The 20280-nt window shown below is 36.9% G+C and overlaps 1 protein-coding gene across 14 annotated transcripts in view; it reads left to right on the forward strand.

The window, feature by feature from the left end:
* The window catches only part of CLASP2 (cytoplasmic linker associated protein 2), a 144966-nt gene that overhangs the window by 66896 nt on the left and 57790 nt on the right, over window positions 1-20280 (forward strand). For all 14 annotated transcript variants that reach the window (XM_080385871.1, XM_080385865.1, XM_080385876.1 and 11 more), the window contains 6 exons: window positions 6244-6323; window positions 11696-11788; window positions 12426-12571; window positions 13986-14121; window positions 17893-17963; window positions 19981-20040. In XM_080385871.1, coding sequence (XP_080241997.1) covers window positions 6244-6323; window positions 11696-11788; window positions 12426-12571; window positions 13986-14121; window positions 17893-17963; window positions 19981-20040 — 586 coding nt within the window. The remainder of the gene's footprint in view (window positions 1-6243; window positions 6324-11695; window positions 11789-12425; window positions 12572-13985; window positions 14122-17892; window positions 17964-19980; window positions 20041-20280) is intronic.

Consider the following 20280-nt stretch of genomic DNA (forward strand, 5'->3'; position numbering starts at 1 on the left):
TTGTATCAAACACTAATGAGGCCTGACCCAAGGATAAATAAGTAGATTTTGCTAAGACTTACCTGAGAGCTACAGAAGATTCAGGAAAAATCCCAGTTTCAGAGACTAACAAACGGTAGAATGTATATTCAAATAAAGAATTAAGTATGACTTGTGCAACATCTGCCCGCTAGGAGTGGGAACAGAATTTGGTTATTGAGCACTTTCTCTGTCCGTTGCAAATACTGTGCTAAAGAACTGTTCAGAAACAATTAGGTTTTGTGTCTTGGGTGCTGATGGGGATTCCAGAAATTGCTTGCTGTAATCTATTAATTTATTTGTAACTTGTGTAGGTGCATTAGCTTTTTTTTTTCTATCAGCACTTCCTTGAGATTATTTCCCACCCCACCCCAGTGTTGGTGAGATAGGTCGTCTGTTCCACTAGGTTGCCTTTGAACTTGTCCTTCCTTGAATTAATTTTCCTTGAGTATTGCCCTCCTCCCTTCAGCCTATACTTAGGCTTTCAGAAGCTGTACTGTTTAAGCTGCCCAGAGTAATTTTCTTCCCTATCTCCACTAACTTGTTTGTATCCCAAGCCATCCATTGGATTGTGCTAGTGTGGTGTTCATATGGCCCTGCTGTGGAGCAGACCAAGGAACTTGCTTGTTGAAACTCTTCTCCTTGGCCAGTTTATTTTATTTGCTGTTTAGCCAGTCCCTGTTGCGATTTTACTACTCAGCTGTGCTTGAATGAGGGAGATTGGGTAGGAGTAAGTGGGAGTTGCTGGTTATATGAAAAGCTGAGTAAGTACTTGAGCTTATCCTGTCCACTTACCATATGCTGAGCTGAAGCAGCTGTCAGTTCCTAATTCATAGCTGCTTGTTTATTATCCTGCAAAACCAAAAGGGTGACAGTACTTTTTTCTTTTTTAATTCCCAAATGATCTGCATCATCTGCTGCAGATTCTGATAGATATGTGAAGCTTTTGAGTTAGTTGAGATGCAGGTGTAGCGCTTTTGTTTCTTTCAGAAGAAAATTGTAATCCCCATCATCTTACTCTAGATGCATTGCTCAGTAAGATACTCTTAACTGTATGCAGTTAGAGATTTGAGGGATAAAAGATGTTTGTATAACAGTACCCCTTTCAAAGTTTACTAACATTTAATTTGTGATGCATGTTGAATCAGAAAATAGTTAGGAATTTTTTAGGGAAGTGTTTTGGGAAAAGTGTTTAAGAAAAAAAAGTGAAACTAAGTTCAAGAGTTTGTCTTACTTATACGTTTCTGTACCGGTTTTGAAATTCCCTTTTTTCACAGGGAAAATTTTGTTCTGAAATTTTTGTCAGAAGACCTATAAAAGTAGAAAAAAACTGAACTGGACTAGTAAAGACATGCTACCAAATACAAATTGAGCAGTTTTTTGTATTTTTAGACCAGTGCTTGTATGCTTTATTAAACAGTTAAACATGCTTTGATTAAACTCTTCTTTTGTTTCTCAACACAAGTACCAGTCCAGTATTTCTCTCAGGACATCTTTCTTCTCCCATATAGTGTTGTCCTGTTGTTTGGTCATCCCATGGTGTACAGCCTTGTAGATACTAGCAGGGAGAGCATCAAGGTGGTAGAGCAAATGAGCATTCCAAAGTCATTGTGATATGATGGAAAGATTTCAAATGTTTCAGTCAGAAGAGGGGAGGAACTCAACCACAGGAATTAATTCCTGGGTGAGCAAACTGATTCTGCAAAAGACTGGGTAATTTCTTCGCTTGCGTACCGTACTCTTTCTGGTGTTGAGCTGTTCACAATGCTGAACTTAAAGCCTTGTAACTGGAAAAAAACTTTCTTCAAAAAAAGACTCCTAGGGCCTCCTCCTAACTACAAACTGTTGGAAAACCTTAAATTTAACTTATGAAGATGTCATCTGTTAATGGTCTGCAGGAAGCAAGGCATTTGTTTCCTTTGTCTCCATGCCCAGACTTACTGAACTTGAGTTTAAAAAAAGAAAACAAAACCACCAAACCAACAATACCCACAAATACACTGTAAGACTCGGAGGTGCTTCAGGTGCTGTAATTTACTTCTGTATCAAGTCTGTGTGTTATGTTCAGGGGATTCTTGCTAGCTTCCTGAAGTGGAACTTGGGCTTGCAGGTCGTTCTGTGAGTCTGCCTAACAAGAGTGCTTGAAGGATAAGAATAAATAAAGGCTATTAATAAAAACTAACACAGATAAAGGTCTTGTGAGGATTGTTCTCCTTCAGATGCTCTTCTCTTCTGAGTCTTAACTGAGGGGGGTGCCCAGCTGGATTCAGTAGGCTGAGTAAATTGCTCATTTAAGAAAAAAATGGTTGATGAGGCTCTGAATTTTAGTTACCTGCTGAGCACTTGAAGATGTTAAATGCAGTGGAGTTCTATCCCCTTAGAATCATTTATAGTGTTCTTGCCATTAGAAATGCAGTACTTGAACTTCTGTGTACTTGGTCAAAGGTTTATTTGTTCTGTGGGTAAGGTTAAGAACATGCACTGTTCAGTGGAAGGCATCACTCAGGAGAGGTACTTATAAGTAGAAGTTTGTCATCACAGCTTGGTATGAGAAGGTAAGCAACAACAACAAAACAGCTTATCAAAATGTGTGCTCTGTCATGTGTCAGTTTTGAGTCTGTAGGCAGTACTGTCTGAAATGAGAATATTGTAGAGCTGTTACTGCTTTTGTGGAGGACAGTCAAGCCTTACAAAAGCAGGAGTTCTTTGGAGAAGTTATTTGATGCCGTGTGTGTGACTGTTACTGTTACGTACCTTGTTAGCGTAGTAAAAGACTTTCTCCTGAATTGAGAAACAGCAGATTGAGTTCTGTCATTTTTTTCATTAGTCTCTAAAGAAACAGTGACTTGTTAAACAGAATTGGTAAGCACACCTACAAAGGGATAGGGAAGGGAAAGGTTGAACAATATTTTCCTCCTCAGCCGGTATAGACTTTTGACTTTTATACAACATAAAAGAGAAGATAGTTACTTCACACTTCATTTTGGTGTGCATATGTCATCATGCAGTTCAGGAGGAGAAACATTAGTGAAATAGAAGTGAATGTGCTATTTATAGAGATAACTTCTTAATTTTTGGGAATATTAATTACAGGGGAAAGTGGTGGTTGTTGTTGAGATTGGGGAAGGTGGGAAATGCTGTGTGCTTGGACCAGGTCAAATAGATTTTAAAATCTATTTAAATAGTAGTCTGTCCATCTTCCTTCTCTCTTTAAAGTAATAAATTGTTATTCCTTAGATAAAGGATTTTCTTCTGTTCTTCAGGATTCATTACTGAATGATGTTAAGGTGCTGGAAAATCTGTTATGTAGTCCATGCTGTTTTCCAGTTTTTAAAACGATACTTTAAGGCAGGCTAAAGATGACAATACCTAATTATTCAGCAAAAGCAACTTCAACCCCCTTTAATCTCTATTTCATAGTGTACATGAGTGTACTGTGAATACTTGAAATCCAAACATTTTTCTATCTCTTTATGTTCTTGGCCTGTGTGCGTCAGTTTTTAATACTGGATTTCTGTAAGTTTATTCCCTTGGCAGAACAGTGTGATATATGGTAATGCAAAGTGCTTTTTTCACTGCCTTAATAGTGGTGTTTGGGTGCTTATGTAACTGAACAATAATACAGGACTTGTATAATTGGTGTGTGTGTGTGTGTTGCCTTTAGTGTCACAGGATCACTGTAGTCTTAATATTTTATCAGGTTGCAAAGAAATGTGTAGTATCAACTTTGTAGGAATTTACTGTGTTGTGACTTGACACAAAGGGTTAGGTTTGACTAAAACTATTAACTACTGTGATAAGAACAAAAAACTTCTATGAACTGTTGTTTATATAATTTTAAACATCTAAAAATAGTTCTTTGACAATACAAAAACTATGTTCTAACCTTTAAAAATTAGGTCTTCTGCTAACCTCTTGGCTACTTCAGATTTTGTTTCCATTCACTTTTCCTGAGCATGTACTGTGTATTGACAGTGATTATTTTCATACTACAAGTTTTTCTTAAATGTCGGAGTATTTTAGGAGGGACAAATGAGGTTATGAATTGAACATCCAGACAGCTGTTTGTGCCACCTAGTTTAGAATGGTACCCCTGTGCCAAATTTTATCTTTGCAAGGTTTCTCTCCCCAAAATTCTGCTCTGACCAGGGCGTTCTTCCTTTTAGGACCTGTACAAGTTTGTGTACCAGGAGAGTGTGTTCTGTGTGTAAAACAGGATATTTCCCTCTTGCTTTTCATAGCTGGTCAGGCATTCATTAACTTTTTGGAAGGACTCGTTTCCTTTACTGTCTGGATGGAGTAGTAGTAGGCAGTGATTTTTTTCTTTCCTTTCTGGCTGCCATTGGCAATTATGACAGATGGTGTTGGAGATACACTTGTAGAAGTGTGTTACATACAGCATCTCTCTACAGTATCCTTGAGCTAAGGCTGACAAAATCGGTTAGATGTTCCTATATTGTACTGCAGGCACCAAATATGTCCAGATATCACTTCAGTGTTTTTATGCTAAGCAGCCACAAAGGTGTGTGAGAGCTGTTGTTCTGCATGGAGGTGTTGAGATCTAATAAATGCACAAGTATGCAAACACAGCAGAAATAATTCCCTGCACTATAAATAGATTTGAGACTGTAAAACCACGAAATGTTTAAGAGTGGAGCCACTAAAGAGTTTGATTTGTCAAGAAGTCTTAGCTTTTTGTAGACCACTCAGCCTTAATTGTTTTTTCCTTACAGTTTTTATTTTTTTTCTGTGGTTAGTAAAAATCTGTGTCTTCTGCCTGATGCCTCCATTTCAGCTGTGCTGTAGAAGTTAGGGAGGACATTCTACCATCTATCCTGTTGGCCTCACTCTGCAAGAGTTGAGGCAAGACCCTTGTTCCTGAGTGCTCATTTGCTGTAGATTTTTTTTCCTTTCAAGAAGGAAGTGTTCTACTGAACTGATTATCTCTGTGTAGTTAACCTGTCTTATCATATTACCTGATTTGATTATTGAAGATGCCTAGAGATTCGGCCAACCTTCACCGTGTACTTGGAGTTCTAGGCTCATAGCACCATCTGGATCTGATGACCTGTTCTTTGATTTGATAGCGATAGAGTTCATCCCTTTAAAAAAAAAGGGGCTTGCTTGATAACCATAATATTTGCAAGAAAGTGAAATCCAGACACTATTTTCGTATTACTTTATTTTTTTAGAGTTGCCTTAGTTTCTACCCAAGATTTTAATGAAATTTGGCAACCATATGCCAGTGAAACCAGCAGGTTAGCTGTTAGCATTTTCCCCCGATCCTTTTGCTTGGGATTTGGGGCATCTTCGCCTGTTAAGTGAGAATAATTCAGTCATTTACCTTGCACAGAAGTAATTGCCCTACTACTTGCATGGCTGTCATGGAAGCTTTTGGAGAGAGAATGTTTTTGTATGATAGTTTATTAGTAATGTGTCTGAGAAGTTCTTGGGAGCTTCTTTCAGGTGATACAGTCCAGGAAGCCCCGCTGTGGAACACCTATAGGGATGAGTGCTCTTGAAAAGGAGGTTGCCAATGAGTGGAGTTCAGATTTTGTTCCAAAATAAATTTTTTACCATGTCCTTGCTTTCCCTGTTGAGGTTCTTGGCGCTTTGAGACTGAGAAATACATCTTACGGTCTTGGCTCCTCATGAGAATACTGGGAGCCACAAAGTAAATAAATCATGTAGGGCTACTGTGCAAGATTTTAACATTTATTTTCTTAGGAAAAAAAGACCCCAAAACTTCCAGGACTGATTAATTGTGGCACATAAGGTGAAAATTCATCCTGAGAAATTTCATGTAATAACAAATAACTCTTGGTTTGGTAAATAATTTGAAACTCCATGCTTTATTTGGGAACATAGGTGTTATAGGATGCAGGTCTCAAAATTCTATGCAAACAGCTACTAGAGTATTGTTATACTAAACATGTTTCCAGTTAAGCACAAAAAGTAGAATTATAAAATGAAACCATTTACTCTGTCAAATTGGAAACCACTCAGAATTGTTCATTTTGGGAAAAAAGTTTTAACTTTTCATGGTGAAATGAGAGTTCAGGGTCTTTCAGTTTTTTCAGAATGTTTCAGAACATTCAGGATTTTCTCAAGTTATATGTTTGGAAATAGGTGTTGTGAAAGATGCTTATGTCACTTTGAAAACCTTGACGTACATCTGATGCTGTTTAACTGTTTAAAATCTGATAGTATTTTGCATTGATTTAGGTTCCTCTAAAGAAGGAGGAGCTGGAGCTGTGGATGAAGATGATTTTATTAAGGCATTTACAGATGTTCCTACTGTACAGGTAAGATGCTGTGTTACACCTGTGTTTTCAGAAATACGCTATTTGCAATACTATGTGTTGGCCTATTTTTAAAATTTAAGTAATTTTACAGTCTTCTAAGCAAGTGTTATTACTCTTCCTTCCTTCTGAATTTACAGTCTTCATGGAAAGCTCTTTACGTTTTCCAGCTAGTTACCAAAACCCCCACCTTTTCTTCACTGTGCTACTAATTATTATCACACTGTGTTTCAGCTAAAATCCATTACTGCTTTTTTTAATCTATTCCAGGAAGCTACTGAATGTAATTGTATGTTTTAATAATAATAATATTTCCATAACGTTCGAAAATTTGGGACTGCAATTTCAGGGGATAATCAAGTAATAATAATACTACAGGCAAATAATTTAAAAAGCAAGAATTGTATTTTCAAATGTGTCTGAATTGTAATGATACGTGTCTAGCATACTTGTCCTTATCTGTAGCAGTACTTCAAAAAACAAAATCTAGTGCCCTCTTTGAATACTAATGAACCTGTTGGATTCTGAATTCTTAGTTGAAAGATCGGATTTTGATTTCTATTCTTTAAGTGTGGGAATTGCACACATTTGGTACCCTAACACAGCTGAGTCATTTAACATGGTTGTTTCTCCCTGGACCTAGTTTGAATAAGTTTTCCTTGAGCAGCTGAGGTATGAAAGACAACCAAAAACTCAGTAAACCATAGTTCCCAAACACCAGGATTTTGTATGACTCCCTTTGCTTGATACATACTTTTGTTCTGTTTTTATTTCCCAAGATGATAATGCAGTTATTTGTTAGATCTCCTTCTGTAGGCAGGAATACTGTCTGCTTTTATGAAGGAACACTCTAGCTCCCTGATCCCTGTCACATCAAGGAAATATCTGTCTTATCCTGTAAGAGCTTTGTGTTTCTTTGCCTTTCCAAACTCTGTTAAAATTCTTTGGAGGGCAAAAACATGGAGCTCTTAATACTCTTTATCCCCCTTATGTTGAACAGAGCCATATTCCACAGCACAGAAAATACGCTGCCTGTAACAAGTTGAGTGCCTTAGTATTTGCACTCCCAAGCAGAGTTCTCTAATCCCTCACGTTGGTTAGTAACATTGCAAGAACAGCAGTGGGGTACCTGTATGTCTTTGAACAGCACATGTGATCTTTTGTCTGACTGCTGGATGACCAAGGAAGGTAGCTCATTCTTAAACTGCAAGAGGTGGAGGAGAAACATACACTTGTCTTCACTAATCTTATCCAAGTTGAGGTGAGGATGCAGGGGAGACGTGTAACTGAGCCCAGAGTAACCTGTTCATTGCATGGGTGAGAATGTAAGAAAGACCTGCTGACCAGGGGGGAAAAAAAAAAATATTGCATTTTTTAAAGTATCCTTAGATCTAATGACTTCCTGCTGTCCAACTTCATGCTTCTGGTTGTGGACAATCTTTGATCCTTCAAAAAAAAGGCAGCTCCCACATTCTGAGACCGTGTTAATTGCTAAGAGAGAAGTTTCTGTACTAGACCCTGTGAAGGAAGAGTGTGTATGACCTGTAATTTGCAAAGTTACTCTAAAAGCAAAGGAAACTTGTTAGAATGGAGAGAGGGAGTTCTTCATACATTATTTGGCCTATTCCTGTGTCTTTCTGTTTGCATTACATTTGTGGATTCCAGTAGTGGCTTCATTGAAAGTAAGGAAGGGAGCTCTATTATGGAAAAACAGATCCAATTCTGAAGCAAGTTCAAGTGCATCTGGATTAATCAAGTAAATAGAGGTTACTGATGTGTGTGTGTGTGTGTAACTCATTTTAAAAGCCTCCAATAGTAGATTTGCCTTTTGAGTAACCAGTTCCAATGACTGCTCATCATGAATTTTTTAGGAATCTCGTATTGTTTACTCATATCTAGTTTGTAATCTCCATTTTGGAAGTGCTCTTCATCTATATAGTTGTTACTTCTATTTGTGTTTGAGCTTTTAAGTTTTCTGTGTTTGATGTTGCACTTATTTTAATGATGTGTGTGTGCGTGTTGCCCTCTAATGGATAACAACAGTCTATGAAGAAGATAGGTGATACTGAGATACTATTTCATGAATCTGTGTGCCAAAAAGAGAAGTTCTGTGGTGAGAGGATTGTGCCTTCATATTTAAGTTTACAACTATAATGTTTTTACAACTGTTTATTTGCTTTTGATTAAATTGAAGAAAATGCTGTGTTCAGCTTTTTAGTAGTAACTCCCATTAATGGCTAAAATTTGTTTCAAAACAGATGTAGGTGTTTTTATAAAAGACTGATGTGGGAACTTAGAAACAAAAAAATGTATTATGTCATTGACAACACAGAATTTCATCTTGGCCTTGTAAAAGCATGATTAATCAAGGCTAGGGAGAAAAGAAATTTTAAAAATATTACTTTTTATTCCTCTGAAACTAACGTGGGTATGGACAGCCTTCACAATTAGGATTTTTTCAGTGGAATTAGTTTTAATTTCACAAGGTAAAATTATGTCACTTAGTAAATTCCTTATTACAGTGCTAATGTGAATAGCAGAAATTGCATAGATCCAATTCTGTTGTGCCAGATAATTAAAGAAAAAAATAAATTATTTGCCTAGGCTTGCAAGTAGGGTGGGAATAAACCCATTGTACATTTCTCTTCTGTGTTTGTCTGTCACCTAGCATGTGTAAATCTCATGGCAGTAACAACAGTACATAGTCTCTGATACACAGGCGGACAACAGAAAAAATGTCATATTTTTCAGGATCTGCTCAATGAGAAAGCTTACAAAAACTATTTGTGCCTTGACCAGAACCTCACATAGGTTTCGACTGTGCGTTGATCAGATCTCAGCTGCCACCAAAAGGCATGATCCTGCTTCCCTTATTGTTGCACTTAACTTCTTTGTGATAAGTTGGCATAGGCTGTTGAGTTGGCAGAGAGATTTTTACCTTTCCTCTTCCAGGGTTAGTTTTTTGTACTTTAAATCCCTGAATTGGGAAGGAGGACAGGGTGAGGTGAGTGATGGTGAAGGAGGAGTCTGAGGAGGTTGAATAGAGTCGTGAACTCTGATGGCATTAGTGTTACTGTAGTATGAAATTACATCTTCAGTTAACCGGTTACTACTTCCTTCCACTTCTGAAAGAAGAATAAGGATTTTCTTTGGTAATGGAAATTTAATTTAATAAAAATGCTTACTGAGGCACACATAATGTTTATTCTTAATAGTATAGTATCTGTAGAATTAGTGTTGGAGTAAATTAGTGTTGTGTAACAAGTATTAAACACTATCAGTATACACAAGTGTATTAAACAGTGATACAAACCTCATGTTCGATTTTTGTGGGCAGTGGAGTAGAAAACATTACACTTGGACCCACTGTTTTCATGTCATTTACTCTTTTTAAGTAAGTTACACATCAGATGTTTATTGACTTCTAATGAAGAAGAAAACATTAATTGTGAGGAACAGTGTTTTGGTTTTTATGGATGCAGTAGTGTCCCTTGTATAGAAGTGCAAAGCTGCTTCCACAGTGTACCCTGGAAAAGCTTACACAGCTGTGTGATAATAAAAATTTCAAATTAAAAAAAAAAAGATTCAGAAATCGTTTTCTGCATGATAGCGAAGCTGGCTTGGGTATACTAATTCCTCTGTTTCTGAAGTGGTTCCTACCCTGTTTATCCTACAAACCAGATATGCAGGTGTTTTAGAACATGGATGTCTTCCACCTCCTCAGTATTCCAGCATGAAATGTAGAGGCCTCCATAACCATGTTCTGTTAAAGCATTGGAATGTCAGTAGTCAAGGTTCCATATCTCCTGTAAGTTGAATTCATTTAATAAGCTTAGGAAATTGGAAAACTAGTTGGATTTGGGGTAACCCTTATAGTAATTTCAAGTTGCACAGGAAAATAAGATATTTTATAGAAAATAGACATTCAGCCTAACTGTAGAGCAGAAGAAAGACATTCCTAAATCTTTTTACAATAAAATAAAAGATGCATGTATACGTGGAGAACAGTGTGTTCAAGTGACCAGTGTCAGAGTTCTTCAGTAATTCATGCAAAGCAGCGTGTCCTAACTACTGGTCCTTGTTTCTTCATGTTCTGTGCTCTTGCACATAGAAAAACTGTGTCTTGGACTTAAATAAGTCAGGCACTACTGTTTAGGTGCTACATAAGTTGTTATGCTGGCCTCCAGCTTTCACTCCAGAAGGGTGTGAGTGTCCTTGAAGTCCTGAGTCGTACCTGCCAGCCCCATGTGAATGTTTTGGATGTGTCTTAGATGGCACCAGATACCTGTGTATGGGCAACTGAGTTTTTCCCAATGTGCTTATGTAAAGAAATTTTGATCCAAAACCCTGGAAATATTTAGCTGAAAATAAGTATTTGTATTGTCAAACTGGTATCATATCTGACTCTGCTCAGACTGAGTTTCTGGTTAAGTAATTTGCTTCATATTCTCTTGAAGTTGTTCTCAGTCTAAGGGAAAAAAAAACAACACTTGAGATTTTGCATATGCAGCGGAAGCAGAAAAGAGCATCCTGTGGCTCATGTGCAGGAGAACAGAAGGGAAGTCAGTTTGTGACATAAATATATTTTCATGATTAGTTTTTTTTTTTATTTTCTTCTTTTGAAATCCACTGGTTTGTGTGTACAGTTATCAAAAAATGCATTAATTCATGTATTACCAAATAGTGACTGATGTGTATTAGATGGGTCAGGCTTCAGTTTTGCTGGAGTTAGTGTAGTGGGAAAAGAACTCTGACTGGAGGCTGCTCCTTACATTACTGACAGCTTGAGTTAATAAGTTATATGCTTGGAGTATTAATACATGTAGAAGCTACTGAAGCTTTTAATTTATTTTTTTTCAGACAGATTTTTATTTTAATGTTGACTAGCAGCCTAGTTAGGCCCTCATAAAGCCATGCACTCTTGCAATGCAAAAGAGTCCCTGTCCCAAAAGAGTTGTTGGGAATCTGTTGGTTTAGTTTTGTTATAAAGTGAGTATGAAAATGAAATTGAATTGCAATAATACTGCAGCAGATTATCTCAAATCTCAGCTTGTCTTGCATTGTATTTTTTAAAAATTGAGTTAATGAAATTCTGGATATGATTAGCTCATTACAAAGGTGAAAGGTGAAATCTTCAGGAAAAATGTTGATTCTTCAGCTTTTCGTTTAATTAATATTCACTACTTCGATATCCTCTAAGATTTGCCTTAAAATGCCCATTTATAGTTCTTACACAGTTTTGTGGAACTTTGAGGACAAGATTTTGATAATTATTATATTTTTTTTGGTCTCCTAAAACTATTTTCCTTCATCAAGTTATCTGGGATATTAACAATATAAATTTTCTGATTTTGTTTTTCCTTTTAATATTTCAGATCTATTCTAGTCGAGAACTTGAAGAAACGTTGAACAAAATCAGGGAAATTCTCTCAGATGACAAACATGATTGGGATCAACGAACTAATGCGGTAAACTTTTTATCTGGTTTCAGGTTTGGGTGGGTGTATTTCATAAAGCACAGGCAGCCAGATATTTTTATATGTTTTTTCTTGAAGTAATTAAATTCTAGGTAACTGAAGAAATTCTCATTTTCATTTTTAAAACTTGAATTTCTGTATTGTAAAAGTTTGAGCAAGTATTTTAAAAAGGCCAAAATGCATTTTTGCTGACATTTAAGTGGAAGCTTTTCTGAAAGCCATCACTTCACGTTTTCAGTTGGCATTTATGCAAAGTGATATATTCTGCCGTTCAGCTGCTAGCATTGGTACCTTTATGTGTGGCTATGATAACTTTCAGTTGCAGGATTAAAATGTGTGTATGTGGCATTTAAATTTTTTATCAGTTTTATGGCATCTTGGTGTTTGGAAACAGGTATATGATTGAACATAATTACACATTTGTATATTTGTAGACTGGGATCTGAGACTTTTTAGCTCTAGAATTTAAATAATAAATTCTTTTTGCAGTTTTATAAATTACTGCCATTTATTTCAAAGTTAGGCTTTGCTGTAAAGTCATGCCTGTGTACATTTTTGCAATGAATATACTTTTTTTTCTGAAATGGATATTGGTGGTGCCCTAAACTAAATGCTTTAAATTTTTTAGCTGAAGAAAGTTCGGTCATTGCTTGTTGCTGGAGCTGCACAGTATGATGGATTTTTCCAGCATTTACGGTTGTTGGATGGTGCTTTCAAGCTGTCAGCCAAGGATCTCAGATCCCAGGTGGTTAGAGAAGCATGCATTACTGTAGCGTAAGTATAGTTTATGTGCATTTGTGTACATTATGCTAGAATTCAGTATGAGTTTGACTTACAGATGCTTTATTGGTGTTGCAGGATTATCTTGTTGGACTGCTGTACACTGTGACTGATAGTGTCAAGTCCACATCTGAAGTTGTAGAAAAAAAGAAACATTTAAATAAATTTGTTCTCTTGGGTGATATAGGTGGACAATAATCCTGTAACAGATCGTATGTGAAGAAAAAGTTACCATCATTACAGAGTACTTAGTGCAAGCTAATACAAACTGCCTTAAGTACTACTGTAATACTGGGGGCTAGTTTTGGCAGTGCTTATGCTTGGGTGACTGCCACAGGACTTTACTGTGACTGCTTGTAATAACAAAGCAAGCTACCCTATAGTGGTCTGAACATTGCACATTTTTTAAGGTACTGTCTTTCATGTCTGATAATTTTAGAAACAGAAATAAGTTCTTCACCCTTATCATTGTGGGGCTCATTAAATTCAAAGACACATGACACACCCACACACAACCCTCATTATTTTTATTTATAGGGCAGTCTTTCCTACTTCTGTGTTTTCCATGGCTTTGTTTTTCTTCTGGGAAATGTAACCATTAATGTAACCACTGATTTTCAGTTGCCATTGTGAACAGATATGTCCCAGAGTTCACCCTTGCTATTCTGGTCTCCTGACTGAACAGACCGTGAGGACCTGTCGTAGCATACAGCTGTCCCTGCAGGGAAACTGAAGCTTTGAGAAAACAAAGCTAACCTTTCCTAACATGAAGTCAGGAGTAGTGTAAATGTCAGTCCTAAAAGCATAGAATTTTTCTTGATCCCTAACATGTTAGATATATTTGTGTCATTTGCTGCTGACTACAAATTCTTTTTCTATAGTCTCTCTGTACGGAAGAAGGATTTTTTTGTCACCACTGGACAGTTAAATTACTCTGTGTTGCATGTATTTGTGTATTTGTTAAAATAGAAACCATAACTTCTCATGAGCAAGGGGGTCAAATTTCATGCTTGGCTAATTATGATAAATTCAGTAGTTTTGCATGCATTCAAAAGGAAAAAAAAAAATCAAATAATTTCCATAAGATTTAGATTTATATACTCTCTAAGTGTTGAAAAGCAGAAATACTACGTTTTATGTAGACATGAGAATTCTAGCCTTTCAAATTACGTTATTTGTTATTCATTACAAAATAACATTATTAGTGTTCAGCCTCTTCAGGTGTCTGCTAAGTAACAAAAATGTTCTACAAATTCTTCAGTTCTAATGAGGCAAGGACTTAGAAATCATGAAATTAAGAAATTCTGTTGTTTGGAAAGATAATCTTTAAAATGTACAGTGAACTTTGTTATAGTAAGACTAAGAAATTAATTTTTGTTAACAAGTTTTATTCCTTCTTCCTGAATAGCCATCTTTCAACTGTTCTGGGAAACAAGTTTGATCATGGCGCTGAAGCTATTGTGCCTACTCTTTTTAATCTGGTTCCCAACAGCGCCAAAGTGATGGCGACTTCGGGGTGCGCAGCCATTAGATTCATTATTCGGGTAGGTGTCTCTCTCTCACTTTGCTTGCTAGGAATATTCAGGTAGTGGCTCTTAGTAGAGATAATAATTCTGAAATACAGGATTTTAAATCAGACTTTAATAGAGAAGTAATTTTTCTCACAGATGGACAAATATTAATCATCATTGAAACCAATTGGCAGCATTACCGTAGTAAAGATGGAGGAATAGGTATGAAAAGCAAATCTTGTTTTCATTATCTGTTTGTAATGTGTTAACTGTAAAAAGGCAAGTGTATTTCAAAGGGTAACTGTCTTTTTAGAAAAGACAGAGCTTAAGCTAGTGTTGTGGTTTAACTCCAGCCAACAACTAAGCACCATGCAGCTGCTCATTCACCCCAGTGGGATGGGAAAGAGAATTGGAGGAGTAAAAATGAGAAGACTCATGGGCTGAGATAATGACAGTTTAATAGGTAGAGCAAAAGCTGTGCACACAAGCAAAACAAAACAAGGAATTAATTCACCACTTCCCATTGGCAGACAGGTGTTCAGCCACCTCCAGGAAAGCCCGGCTTCATCATGTGTAATGTTTACGTGGGAAATAAAACACTTATCATTCTGAATGTTCCTCTCCCCCCCCCCCCCCTTCTTTCTTCTCTGCTTTCTGTGCTGAGCATGATGTCCCATGGTATGGAATATCCATCCCTCTGGCAAGTTCAGGTCAGTTGTCCTGGCTCTGTCCCCTCCCAGTTTCCTAGTTTCTTGTGCCTCTCCAGCCTTTTCACTGGCAGGGCCTGAGAAACTGAGAGATCCTTGACTTACTGTAAACATTACTTAGCAACAACTGAAAACATCAGTATGCTATCAACATTGTTCTCACCCAAACCTGAAACACAGCACTTGCACCAACTGCTAAGAAGAAAATTATCCCAGTTGAAACCAGGACAGACAGTAGTTAAGAAGCTAGTAAGGAATTTTTTTTAAAAAACTCAACCAAACAAAACTATGAATTTTTACAAGAAAACCCCAACATACTAAAAAAAATTGGAACCATGGAGTTAATGTTCAAATGTTGAAGAGGCTGGACTTAAGTGGATCAGTCACAAAGCAGAAGTTCATGAAAGAAAAGCCTAATACAGATTTTAATCCTCAGTTTGAAGAACTTTCAAAGCTGAGTCCTTAAAGCATTTAGAAGAGAGGAATGCTGTATACTTGCTGTTTTTTGTCTGTACCTTTAAGCATCTGCTTCTGACTGGTGTCTGAGGCCAGATACTTAGCTAGATTTTTGGAACTTGTACTACTATTTTTGTTTTTCAGATAAAAAAGTGGGAGGTTGCCTGTACTTTCTACATTAAGAACTGCAGTATTCTTAATGTTAGGCACTTTACTGCTATTCACTGTGATTTCATCCGTGGTTTTAATTTTGTAAGTTGGTGGAAGCCTAAGTGGTTTAATCACTCACACCTTTTATTGCCATTCTCATGTATGTTTTGGAATCTGTACTTACTCTGTCTACCCATACCTCTGAGAATATGTTCAGAGACATCTGCATTACCTTTGCCATCAGTATTTGGACTAAAATTCATTGGCATTTTTTCTCCAGACTCTTTCAGTGTACTGTGACATGGCTAGTGGCACAGAGTTGAGAGTGGAGGAACACACACAGGATGATTAAAGTTGTAATTGAAGAATACCATTTGCAGTAGTATTAGACGAGCTCAGGCATGTAAGAAACAAACCCTGTCTTTTTGTTTATAGTAGCCAAATCAAGCACCAGAAAAGCAACATGAAATAAAAATTCACTGATTACATTAAATTTGCTTTATTAGTACAGTTCAGTTGGAGACAAGCCTATGCATTGGCTGTAGCTGCCCTGATTTTGTTTAAACTTCTGTTCTTAGCTGTAATTTAACATACTAAGATTGGAGGCATAGAAGCAAGCCTACCCATAGTGCTCAAATACCCAAACAATAAATGGTTTATGCAAGGTGTTCTGACAGAAAATTGAGGTTTTGGTGGAAAAAGAAATAAATATCAGAGATAAATGAAGTGCACCCCCACATTCCTTTGGACTTTGGTTTTTTGGACTAAATGAGAGTTGGTCAGGGAGTGTGTAATCAGTTGAATATTTAGAGCCCAAGTCGTTAGATCTTTTGGAGTCAGCGTTTTGCTCAAAAACTCCAACCAGAATCCACTGACAGCCAGTTCACATCCTTTTTGGTGCTTCAGTATCTAATTGCTGTGAGGGTGAGTCTGTGTAAAAAGTGGGAGGCTGTATTGTACCAGTGATCTTGAAGAGCTTCATGTCATCTTTGTTCCGTTACTGGATTTAATCTTTCTTCTCCAGATAGTTCTTATACTGTAGTCTGTTTTCTCTTTCTTGACTCTTAGTAAATCAGGAAAACAATTAAAAAAAAGGTGTGTGTGTGTCATGGTGGCATGGTATGATGATGGCAGAAGCTTTTCCAGAGGGGGATGGGTGGGATTCAGGTTGGGCAATCAAGTTGCAATGCAGGCTGGGAGGAAACATGTATCATTACAGCTTCAAAGGGATAATAAGTGAAATGTGCAGTCTTAAAGCCGAATGAAAGCAAGCCCGAGGCTTTTATTCCTTTGCAAAACATTTTCTACAAATTATGACATCAGTAGCTCCAGAGACTTGGAACATACAGATTTCTCCATCTGTAAAAACATTTTATTCTTTCCCCTGATATTGCTTATTGTTCCCTTTCTGACAGTCATGTGCCACTTTTCAGTTGAAAGCTGTGCAAAACACAAGGAAAACCCCTAAAACCTGTTTAAAAGTGTATCAGTATGAACAAATGCAACTGTTAGGCTCTTCCAGATTTGTTGATTAATTCCCTCCTAATTCTGAAGTTGGCAATACTCTGACAGCTGAAAATTATCTCTCTGCTTTTGTGGTGATCTGTGTGCTTATATCCTGCAACAATAACCTAAGGAGAAAGTATGATACATGAGATACTAAGAATTATTCAGTATTGTACTTTTAAAGCAGTGTTTTATAGCTTACAGTTTCACACTATTGGGGACTGTTTTAGAAGTTATCTTACGTATTTAATCAAGAAAGGAATAAAGAAATGAACTGAAAATGGATTTTTTGAAGCATGTTATTAGAATTAATTTGTTAATACTTTGTATCTACAATTAGTTAAGATAAGCAGAAGTAAGGCTGATTTAATTCTGAATTAAGTATTGCATTTGGATTTTATGTAGTTTACCTTATCCATTTTAAATGTTCAAGAGTAAAAGTTCAAGTTTTCTTTTCCCATGAGAACGTTAGGTGTTTCCATATCGATTATATACATAAGCTTGCTTATATTACATCAAAGCTTTTATTATTTTATTGACATATTTTGCATTAAAAGGAATTTTGTCTTTGTAGCACTAATTGTATTGATCCCTAAAAGAATACCCATAGTTTCAAACTGATTCAGTTTTTTCTCTGTAACTCTGATTAAGACTGCTATGTCTATTGTTTTTTTTTTTCTGTGGCAAAACTAAAATAACATTAGCTTACAACTCCTTTGAGAAGACAGTTACATTTGAGCCTTCATATATGACTTCTGACAGCTAAATACTGCATATCGTCATGTGATTGTTGATGACACTGGAAAAAAAACTACAAACAATTGGCATTGTAGTAGCAGTCTCTTATTTAATAGTATTCTCCATTTAAGTAAGCGTTGTAAATGTTTGCAGTTTATGTTGCTAATTCTGTTTGACTTAATTAGTACAGTACAAATTCAGGAATACTTTTGTCATTAACTGCTTTGTCTTTTTTTCTTTTTTTTAGCATACTCATGTGCCACGACTAATACCTTTAATAACAAGCAACTGTACCTCAAAATCAGTTGCAGTTAGAAGGTGAGTACATTATAAATAGAAAATTATTAAAGCTGTTGGTTTTGTAAATATGGTGCTCATGTTGAAAATAAACAGATTTGAAGACTTATGGCAGTTAACTCTGAATACACAAAACTGTGTTATCCAGTAAACAACAAAAATTAACTTCAGCGAAGTTACATTAGGTGACGTTGAGGAATGGTACTCTCTGCCATATTGGGGGATGTACACTGTATCCTTCAGTAGAATTTATTCTAATTTAAAACGTTCCTAACACTTGTTTGAGAAAAGTACCCTCTGATTTAAGACCAGAAGGGGGGGAGAGGGAACCAACTATAGCTGAATCTTTTGCTTGGTCTGATGAGAACAAACACCACAGGTGTGTTGCGAGGCATTGGGAGAGCATGAAACAGATACAGATGTCCTAGCAAAGAACCAGCCTGAGCCTGTTAGTGACTGTTACTAGGCCTGTCAGGTCTGTCCCTGAGGTTAGTGCTCTTGTCAAAGCACTACAGCATTGTGTGTGCAGTGTGTGCCAGCACCTTGCTCTCCTGATGCCAGGAGGACTTCACATTTTGTGCAGTGCAGTTTCAATGTGTGGAGCTAGGCTGTCTGATACTGTGCCCAAAATAATGAACCTACCATGCTGGGGACTGTGGGATTGTGACAGTGACTGCTACCTCAGATAGGACATGGTGGATCAATCTTTTGTCATATTAAACAACTGAGGTGCACCTTCAGCATGTTGCTTCTTCCAAGAACGTGATACTTTAACACTTGGGTTGGCTTTCTACAAAATTGGTTTCTGACAAGAGTGTCATTGTCTGCACAGAATCTCATGGAAGGACTTGATGATGTTTCTGGACCCACGCTAGTCTTTTAAGTGGCATATCTATGTGTATGCAAGAAATAGCTTGAGTATCTAAACTATTTGCTCGGAGTCAGAGCTGGTTTTGCCACCAAAGCAGGTATTAACTCAGGTTAAACTGACCTGTCATAACTTCTGGTTTGACTGGAAAACAATTCACAGGGCTTTAGTGTCTCCACTTACCACAACTTTGCTGAGGAACATCAGACAGTAGGTGGCTTTGGTCCTGCAGTTGATGATTCAGAGACTGTCAGTGAAGGTGGCCAAAACTGCATTGTTTTCACACTGACTTCATTCCTTTGGAAAGACAAACTAGATTGGTTATAATAGTGCAAAGTGTTTCAGGGTTTCTTGCCATGCCTTGTAAGTGTCCAAAGGATTTGGGTAGAGTAAAAATTAAATCTGCCCCTCTAGATCAGGTCTAAGATGCAACATAAGCAGAAAAAGTGGTTCCAGGCAACAGAGTCCACTACCTTTTTGAAGACTTATCTGCATCTTCCTAATTTGTGTCACTTTGATTTGTTTATCAGGATCTAGCTACAGAAGATGTATTATAAAATACGCCTTTTGCTAATGGCTGTCTACTGAATTGTCAAGAATTCAGAATTAATAATGAATGCAGTTACATGATGTTGTACAATACCAGCAAATCTTTAGGATTGCTTTCTTTACGCAGAGCCTTCTGCTAACAGTCTCCTGTTTTCTTTGATGCTACATACTCAGTAGTGACAGGTGAAAGGGTGGGAATCGGTTTGGGACAGAAGTGCACGGCTATGGGAATATTATGTTGTGACTCAACAGCTGAATTTTTAAAGTATTGATTTTTTTTATATTAAGATTTTATACTTTGTACAATTTTTAAACTAATGAATTTTTTCTGTTGTTTTGGGGCTAACTAATATAGCATGTGTAATAATGAGTTGAGCAACAGATGGTTAATTGAACCACATGTATTTTTTTAAAGTTCAGAGTTAGTTAGCATGCATGTTTACTTATGTTCTATACAGAATATTTTAATTTTGCAATATGGCAACCAGTGTCCTTATTTGACAGATAAATGTACTTTTATTTTAGGTATTTGTTTTCCTCTGGGGAAAGAATAAAGTTACTGTTTATTCTGCAAACACATGAGAGAAATGAATATTAATTATAACTCTTCTGTCTTTTTAGACGCTCCTTTGAGTTCTTAGACTTGCTGTTGCAAGAGTGGCAAACACATTCGTTGGAAAGGTATGGGCCAGTATATTTTTCCCCAAGAATAAACTGCTGATGAGTTTTAAGACAGAAATCTTTTCATTAAAGCATTCAGTTGGATTTTGTTCAGTGTTGGCCAGCCTTTCCAGCATGGACAACCTTTCTAGCACAGCAGGGCATGTGGCTTGTTAGGTGCCAGGGAGAAGGAGAGCTGTGTGTTCCAGCCCTGACTTTGTGTTGGTTTCTTTCTTTACCCTCTGCCTCTTCTTCTGTATC

The sequence above is a fragment of the Falco punctatus genome (genome assembly GCF_963210335.1).
Source record: "Falco punctatus genome assembly, chromosome: 4".
Lineage (NCBI taxonomy): Eukaryota > Metazoa > Chordata > Aves > Falconiformes > Falconidae > Falco > Falco punctatus.